The 9,397-nt window shown below is 34.1% G+C and overlaps 1 protein-coding gene across 1 annotated transcript; it reads right to left on the bottom strand.

Annotated features, from left to right (window-relative positions):
• Positions 1-7,421: 7,421 nt before the first annotated feature.
• LOC104876617 (olfactory receptor 6C2) lies at positions 7,422-8,354 on the bottom strand. The gene has a single exon (XM_010644802.1). The coding sequence runs from the start codon at positions 8,352-8,354 to the stop codon at positions 7,422-7,424; it is 933 nt and encodes a 310-aa protein (XP_010643104.1).
• Between the last annotated feature and the right edge of the window lie 1,043 nt (positions 8,355-9,397).

The following is a 9,397-nucleotide window of genomic DNA, read 5'->3' as shown; positions in this document are numbered from 1 at the left end:
GCGAGTCTGTTATTGGTGTACAAAAAAGGTATTTATTTTTGAGTGTTGACCTTGTATCCTGCTACTCTGCTGAAAGTGTCAAGTCTAGAAGTCTTTTGGTGGAGTTTTTTGAAATCATCAGCAAATAATGATAGGTTAACTTCTTTCTTTCCTGTCTTTAATCCTTTAAATTGTTTCTTTTGTCTAATTGCTATGTTTAATGTTTCCAAAACTATATTGAAGAGGAGTTGTGATATTGGGCATCCTTGTCTTGTTCCTCATTTTAACGTGAAAGTATTCAGTTTTTGGCCATTTAATATGATGTTGACTGTTGGTTTTTCATAGGTTGCCTTTATTAAATTGAGATATAGACCATCTATTCCAATTTTTTGCAGAGTTTTTATCATAAATGGGTGTTGAATTTTGTCAAATGCTTTTCTGCATCTATCAAGAGGATCATATGATTTTGTCCTTGTCTCTGTTAATATAGTGCAGTACATTTATTGACTTACGTATTTTGAACCATCCTTGCATCCCTGGAATAAATCTGACTTAGTCAGGATGTATGATCTTCTTGATGATCCTCTGTATTCTGTTTGCTAGTATCTTATTAAGGATTTTTTCATCTATATTCATTGAGGAGATTGGCCTGTACTTCTCTTTTAATTGAGTTTTTCCCAGGTTTGGGAATCAAAGTGATATTTGCTTCCAGCAATGAGTTTGGAAGTATTGCTTATGTTTCAATTTCATTAAAAAGTTTGAAGAGTAATGGCAGTAGTTCTTCTCTAAATATCTTATAAAATTCAGCCATGAATCCATCAGGACCTGGGCTTTTCTTTGTTGGTAAATTTTAAATTACATTTTCAATTTCGCTGATTGTAATAGGGGTGTTTAAACTGTTTTTATTTTCTTTGTTCAACTTTTGCAATTCATAAGTATCTGGAAATCTGTCCAGTTTTTCTGTGTTTTCCATTTCATTAGAGTACAGGTTCTCAAAGTAGGTATTGGCTACCTTCTGGATTTCTGTTGAATTTCTTGTGACTTCACCTTTTTCACTCCTAATTGCATGGATCTGTGCCTTTTTTTCCTTTTTTGATAAGGTTCACTAAGGGTTTATCAATATTATTTATTATTTTTAAAAACCAACTGTTTGATTCAGTTTTTGTATCATTTTCTTAGTTTACATTGCATTGATTTCTGCTCTGATCTTTACAATTCCCACACTTGTTTGAGCTTTGTGTTTTTGTTGCTCTCATTTTTCTAGGAGTGTAAGATTCATTGTTAGGTTGTTTATTTGTTCTCACTGTTTTCCTAGTGGGGACATTCAGTGCTATGAACTTTCCATGTAGAACTGCTTTAATAATGTCCCATAGATTCCTGTATGTTGTATTGGCATTATCATTTATTTGTAAAAACTGTTTGATTTCTTTAATTTCCTCTGTGATCCATTGATTTTTCAGAAGAGTGTTGTTCAATTTCCATGTGTTTGTGAAGTTCCTATGGTTTCTTATGCTATTGATCTCCAGCTTAATTGCACTATGATCTGATAATATACAGGGAATAACTCTGATTCTTTTGCATTTATTCAAACCTGTTCTGTGAGCAAGTATGTGGTCTATCTTGGAGAATTACCCATGTAAAGCTGAAAAGAATGCATGTTCTGATTTTGTGTGGTGGAACACTCTATGGACATCTAATAAGTCCATGTGTTCAAAAGCTTGGTTGAGTTCTAGTATTTCATTGTTGATATTTTGCCGAGATGATCTGTCTACTTGTGATAGTGGGTTATTGAAATCCCCCACTACAATTGTTTTAGTGCTTATTTTGTTTTTTATGTTAGTTAATATTTGTTTCATATAGTTGGGGGCATTTCTATTTGGTGCATATATGTTTATGATCGTCATCTCTTCCTCTTGTATTGTTCCCTTTACAATAGTACAGCCTTTGTCTCTTTTAATCAGTTTTGGTTTGAAATTTACTTTGTCTGTGAATAAAATTGCTACCCCTGCTTTTTTCTGGGCTCCTGTCATGGAGAACTCTTTTCCTACCTTTCACCTTCAGTCTATGGGTTCTTTTTGCACTCAGTGTGTTTCTTGTATACAACATATTGTTGGATTTTTCTTCTTAATCCATTTTGCCAGTCTATTTCTCTTGATTGGTGAATTGAGGCCATTGACAGTGATAGTTATAACTGATATGTACTAAGTTATTATTGTCATGTTAGTGTCCTTTTGTTGACTCTTATTAATTTTTTGCCCTCTCCTTTTAGTTTCTTGCCTTGATTATTTGATTTGCCCTGTTGTGCCTCATTGTGTTGTGATCTTCATTGTCTTTTTCTAGGATATTGTTTAGAATTCTTTGTAGTGCTCGTTTGGTGTTTATGAAGTTTCTCAGGTGTTCTTTGTCATGGAATTATCTTATTTCCCCATCCATTTTGAAAGAGAATCTTGCAGGATACATCAGTCTAGGTTGAAGGTTGTTTTCTTTTAGGACTTAAAATACCTCACTCCAGGCTCTCCTTGACATGAGGTTTGTGTTGAAAAGTCCACTTTGATTCTGATGTGCTTTCGTTTGCATGCAATTTTTTTCTTTTCTCTTAGTATTTGTAGTATTTAGCTCTTTTGTTGGATTTCTGGGATCTTGATTTTTTGGGGGGGGTACTGGGGATAGAACTTGGGTTCTTGCACTTGCAAGGCAGTATGCTGAACTGCTGAGCTAAATCCCTGGCCCTGGGATCTTGATTTTTAAATGTCTAGGTGTTGATTTTCTTTGATCATGTCTAGTTGGAGTCCTATATGCCTCACTTATCTGTATGTCAAATTCTTCCTCTCTGTTTGGGAAGTTTTCTCTCATTAATTCTGTGAACAGCTTTTTTAGTTCATTTCCATTTTCTCTTGCTGCTTCGTGGATTCCTATTTTGTCTTATGTTATTCTTCTTTTCATCCTGTAGGAGTTGTTGGATTGACTTCTCATGATCCCTTACTGTTTTGTAGAGACCCCTCTTTTCAGGGTCATTGTCTGTGATCCTGTCTTCTATATCTGAGATTCTATCCTCTCATTCTTTTATTCTGTTGCATACACTTTCAAAAGAGTTTTTAATCTCCTGGATATCTGTTTGAATCTGTTTAATGGATTGCACTTCTTTCCTTTGTTTGGCATTCATTGTTTTCATTTCTTTCTTTTTCTGTGCCTTCATGGCTTTTGTCCTGGTCCTGAGCTCATCTATTTTTTTTTGTCAGTTTCTGTTTTAGAGTCTCCAACCACGAGTTTCATTTTGCTCACCATCTCTATGGTTATCTGGGAAATTATTTCTGCTTTGAATTTTTCTAGAGCCTGATCTATTTTGTTATTTCCTGTGCTATGAGTTTAGTGTGTCCTGGTGGTTCACTGTCAGACTTTTCATCCTCCTTTATCCTACTGTTTGCCATTGGTGAACTGGAAGTCTGTCTTTGTGTCTTGCTTAAGTGTTTTTTTATTTTTATTTTTGCTGTTGGGTTGTCATTGATTCAATATCTGGGATATTAAATCTTTCTCATATATTTGGATTTTAGCTTGTGATTCTCTAATGACTCGTAGCCATTCTCATTTTCATAATATCAGAGAAACCAACTCATCAAATTAATCCCTATCCTTTTTCCCAATTGATACAATCAGCAACACAATACTATCAATCACAACCTGCAAATTGACCACTTGTGGTAGTCATTAATCTATCACCTTTAAACCATGTGAATTAAATTAAAGACAAGAAGCAGCCCAATATATGTTTGCAGTGAACAAACTCTTCAACATAGCATATTTACCATTTAGGATGGGGGCCTAGACAGAGTTAGGAGGAGAAGAGTAGATACATAAAAGAACTGGAGAAGGTTTCAAGTGAAACCAGAGGATACAGAATGACCACACAATCTTTAGGAAACTGTTAAACTCAAAGGGATAGACAGAGTGCAGGTATAAGGACAATAATATATCCCCTTAACAGCAATAGGCACTCACTTTCGCTTGAAACTACTGACCCTTGAGTGAGGCACAATGATAGAAAAAGAAAACATTAAGAAAAAAGAAAAAATGATAAAAGAAGAAATCTGAGTCAGGGCAGGAGCAGGAACAGAAAGGGAGATGAGGTACAATATGGTGGAGCAAGAGACTGTGTTGGTGGAAGAGAACAGAAAAAGGAATTTACAGAGTGGAATTAGGAAAAGAAAGAAAAGGAAAAAAAATGACTTTGAAGGGCCCCTATCAGACTATATCTCTGCTGTCATAATATGCATCATGTGCAGCCATGTGCAGAACCAAATACCCCTATCTCAGCTAGTGGATGGCATAGTCCTGTGATGCAGATTGACCTCAGGCTGCAAGGCCCTACTTGTGTTCCCGCCCTCTGCAGGGTTGAATTACAGACAGTTCTACTATAGGTTTCCCCTGCCTTTTCTTTAAAGATGTTCAAATTTGGGAGCTCAGAAAATTACCCTTTATAAACAGCTTTATAAACAGTCCTTGGACCCTGCAGAGTGGGTCCAAGGACTGACACTATCAGGAGGTCTGAGAGTGGAGGGCTGGGGGAGGTGCTCAGAGGCACCTGAAGGGCTAACCTCCCAGTGCTGGATCAGCAATGGCAGTGCCTAGAGGGGAGGGTGAGGCTACCCAGTCCTGCTGACTGGTCCCAGGAAGGTGGGAGGGAGATCAGATGTCTGAGCCACATTTCCAAATCTCACCATCCTCCTGGTGCTGGATCAGCAATCAAAACTTGTATTTTAAAAATTTAATATAATAGGGAAGATTCTTTTATTAGAGGCACATATAATACCAGAAAAGAAAAGAGCTGAAATTTTGGAATTTATTATACTCACAGTTCCAGCAATTTATATCTTTTGCTTAGTTGTTTAATTACATTTATTGTTAGAGATGCATTTGAAAATGTATATTTTCAAATAATGTTGAAATATACATAATGTTGAAAATAAATATGCCCATTTCTGGTCATTGATGATCAAATCTGATCATTCCCACAGTAACAGTAGTGTAGGAATACATAATTTCCAAGTTTTCCATCTTTAATCAATTGCATAAAGTTTCTCATAATAGATGTAGTGTTTTCATAAGCCTAGGAAATTGCTTTTTATGGAAAATTTCTGTCACTGAAAAGGAAAATGGTTAAAAAAATCTTTGGATGGCTCTTTAAGAGTTGGTAAACACTTGCTCAGAGAGAGGGTTTTTCAATTTTAAACTTTATATATATTTATGTGCCAACTGTGGAACAAAGTTAACAAACAAGAGTCTTTGGTGACCCACTTTCAGAAATCACTAATGAATCATCTGTGTAATGAATTTGAGGAAAAAAAAAAAACAAACAAACCCAAATCTACCATAGTTAACAGTGAGAACATGGCCTTTAGAGACAGAAAACAGCACCAGACTGATAAGAAAATCTTTAAAAATCAAATTAAAATAAAACCTAGTACAACTTCTCTTAATTAATTCATAACATGTAAGGAAGCTAAGAAACTCAATTCTCCTTTTGTGTCTTATCAATTTGTTAGACAGTGAATAAATTATGTATTAAAATTCAAAAAATTTTCAGGGTTTCTATCTCAGAATGTTAACTTATAATGTAAACGATAAACTTCTCAAGTCAAATCCAGTAATGAAATTCAACAAACTTTTCCAGATTGAGCTGTAAGCATTCTATAAGGAAGAACAAATGTGAATTTCTTTTAGTGTGACAACATATCTGATATTTAAAATTGCATTAAAATGTAATAGCCCCAAATTTCTATAGCTTTAAATCTACTGCAAATTCCACTCAATTTTAAATTTGTTCTTTCATAAACTTGACTTTATAATTCCTCCTGACATAGAAATATAATAAAATTCATTGCTTGAAAATAAACAACCAAGAACAAGAATATTTGAAGTTCATTCAAAATATATATTTATATATTTATTATTAATCATATTTTAATTGACAAACAGTAATTGTTTACAATTATGGCATACAATGTAATGTTTTAATATATGTCTATGATATGGAATAACTAATTCCCTTTCATAAAAAAAAACTTATTTCAGAGCAGGGTTAACCTTTTTATGTTTATTATTTTAATACTTTTACATAAACATAAAAATTGTGCTTATTTATGGCTGACCATGTGATGTTTCAATACATGTATTCACTGTGCAATTTTCAAATAGGATAAAATATTTATATCTTCAAATATTTATAATTTGTCATACGAAAATGGATACATAATGAGGATGTACTCCTAAGTGAAATAAGAAAGTCACACATGTGTAAATAGGGAATAGTTTCTCTGGTGTGAATAAACTGTAATAGTACATAAGATCCTAGAGAGATAACTGACATTGTGAAATGGGAAGAAAAGGGCTAAAGGTGTAGGGAAAGTGGGAAGAGTAGGGGAAAGGTAAAAAGAGAAAAAAATATGAGAAAATGAAAAATGGAAATAAAGTATTTGTAAATGGGGAGGGGAGGAGAGAGCAAAGGGAGGGCAGGGATAAGGGGAAAAATGAGAACCAAGATCTGTCAGGTAAAGGTACAAGATCCCAATAATGAATGTAACTGTACTGTAACCTAAAATGTACCAATAAACTAAAACAATATTTATAATTTATAATGCAAAAATTCAAAATCCTTCTAATTTTTGAAATATACAGTGTATCATTGTTTTTCATTGTAATTCTGTTGTGCAACAGCACACCAGAACTTCTTAGTCCTATTAAACTCTAGCCCATTACCCACTGATGAACCTTTCCCTAGTCTTTTCTCCTCTCTCCTCTCAACTTCTGCAAGATCAACTCTTTTATGTTTCACAGACAAGAGATGTACTTGACTTTATGTGCCTCAATTATTTTCCTTAAAATTTGAGGTACCATCCATATTCTTGCAAATGATAGAATTTCCTTATTTTGTAGATGAGTAGTATTCCATGCTGTATCTATAAAACATTTCTGTACCTATTTATAAATTGATGGGCACTTACCATGTTTCCATTTGTACCTTTTATCTCTGATGGCAAAAGATTTGTTTCCTTTTTTTATTTTTTAGTGCTTGAAACAGTACTGGCCTAAATAAATCACTCAACACACATTTATTAACTGAACCAATTAATAAATAATTTGAAGATTTTTATGTTTAAAGAAATAGTGGCAATCATGCCTTGTTTTCTTTTGCATAGAAATGTAAAAAGTCCATTGGACACTTACTTCTACCTTATTTTATTGTATTTTACTTTTTTTTTGGTAGTCTTCATTCAAAAATAAAACCAGGATCTAAATTTTGAAAGCTATTGATATGCCAATGGAAAGATGTGATCTTAGAAAGGTTTGAAGAAAAGATGTCACTAGACTAGGGTAAGAGAGAATTTTGGAAAAATTTACCTAAGATGTTTGGGGTGTCCTTTGCATATGTTGAACTTTACATTCTTTTATTTTTTGTAAAATATAATTCTTTTGATTGAGTCCTTGAAGGCCTGTTTTACTTGCTTGTTTCTCAGTGTGTAAATGAAGGGGTTCAGCATAGGAGCGATGGAAGTAGTGAGGACTGTCACACCCTTGTTTATGGTCACCTCTTCCTTTGCAGAAGGTTTGATGTAGATGAAGATGCAGCTACCATAGGAGATAGAAACCACTATCATGTGGGATGAACAAGTAGAAAAGGCTTTCTTCTTTTGCTGGGCAGAAGGAAATCCTAAAATTGTCTTAATGATGTAAATGTAAGAAAGAACTACACATATGAGTGTCACAATGAGGGTCAGTACGGCACAGAATATAACTGTCTGTTCCATGACCCAGGTATTTGAACAAGAGATTTTCAAGAGGGGAGATGCATCACAGATATAGTGGTCAATGATATTAGAATCACAAAACTCGAGCTTTAGTCCTAGGCTGAGTGGAGGAATTATAATACACAGACCAGCTACCCAACAACAAAAGACGAATTTTCTGCAGATTGTGTGACTCATGATGGTCACATAATGTAGGGGCTTACAGATGGCCACATAGCGATCATAGGACATGGCAGCCAGAAGAAAAAATTCAGTTACACCAAAGAGGTCAATAAACAATACTTGACTGACACAGGCATTATAAGTAATCATCTTGTCATCTGTTGCTATGTTATACAAATATCTTGGAATACATGCGGAGGTGAATACTATCTCCAAGAAAGCAAAATTTTGTAGAAAATAGTACATGGCTGTCTTAAGGTGAGAGTCTACTAAGATGAGGCTGATGATAGTCAGATTCCCAGTCATACTCAGCATATAGGCGAGAAAGAGAAACACAAAAACCAGAACCTGAAGTTGTTGATCATCTGTCAGTCCTAATAAAATGAAAGTTGTTACTGTCTTATTCCTCATCGCTGATTTCTGATAGACCTGTGTATAATATTCAGAGACATTTTGTTATGGATTATTTTAACACTCTTAAGTCTATCAAGATTTTCTTCTTCATTAGGTTTTTTTAAAAGAAAAATTATTGTCCTTTGCACACTCTGTAAGGATTGTTTTAGATTCCTATGGGTCTGTCATTTCTAGGGAGCAAAGATACTCTGATACTCAAGAATTCTCTGATGTATTTCCTTAACATGTTCCTTCTTAAAGTGCTGATGTATGTCAGACAACTTGGGCTCACCATATACATCATAGTCACTTGAGGTCACTTTAGACCTATGATTCCTTTTTTTTTGTTATTATACATATATGATTGGTCTCCTGAACTGGCACTGCCTTCTTCTTAGGTTTCTCCTTCCCTAAATAATTACATACAATTCATGATGGTGGTGCATAATACTGAATATTTTAATGCACAATATGCTTATGCACAGTATTCATTTATACTTTTGTGAAATGCTGTAATAAGTAAACTTCAAAGGTACTTTGTTTCTCTTATCTGTTTGTTAGTCTTTTCTCCCCAATCCCTCCACAATCATGTTTTAATTTGGCTTATAGGCCAACCTTAAAGTAGAAATGAAACATGGAAAAATGACTATTTTGATTTCAAACAAAATAGAAATTATGACATGCTGAGGACATTTACAGAAGCAAACATCATTAATCATGTTTGGAAGGACCTCTGCATATGCTGTTAGAAACACTGGATCATCTCCTAGTTAAAAGGTCATTAGAGCCTCAGATTAAATTGCTCCTTAGACCATTGAACACATATATAAGAATATTTTAGTCTTCTAAAATCTTCTAGTGTCCCTCTTCACATTTAACATATTCATATTTCTGTATTTTCATCTGTACCTATGTTTAGAAATATCTTTCAGATGACTGATAAATTTATACTGTCATTTTGAAACATCTTTCTGATTCCCAAATACAAACTGATATGCCTATTGGAACATTTCACTCATATTTAAAGTATACTATGTCATGAGCATATATTCATTTTAAAT

The sequence above is a fragment of the Fukomys damarensis genome, unplaced genomic scaffold, assembly GCF_012274545.1.
Source record: "Fukomys damarensis isolate Sample0158 unplaced genomic scaffold, DMR_v1.0_HiC HiC_scaffold_15, whole genome shotgun sequence".
Taxonomy (NCBI): Eukaryota; Metazoa; Chordata; class Mammalia; order Rodentia; family Bathyergidae; genus Fukomys; species Fukomys damarensis.
The sequence above is the reverse complement of the archived record's forward strand: the minus strand, read 5'-3'. Positions and strand labels throughout refer to the sequence as shown.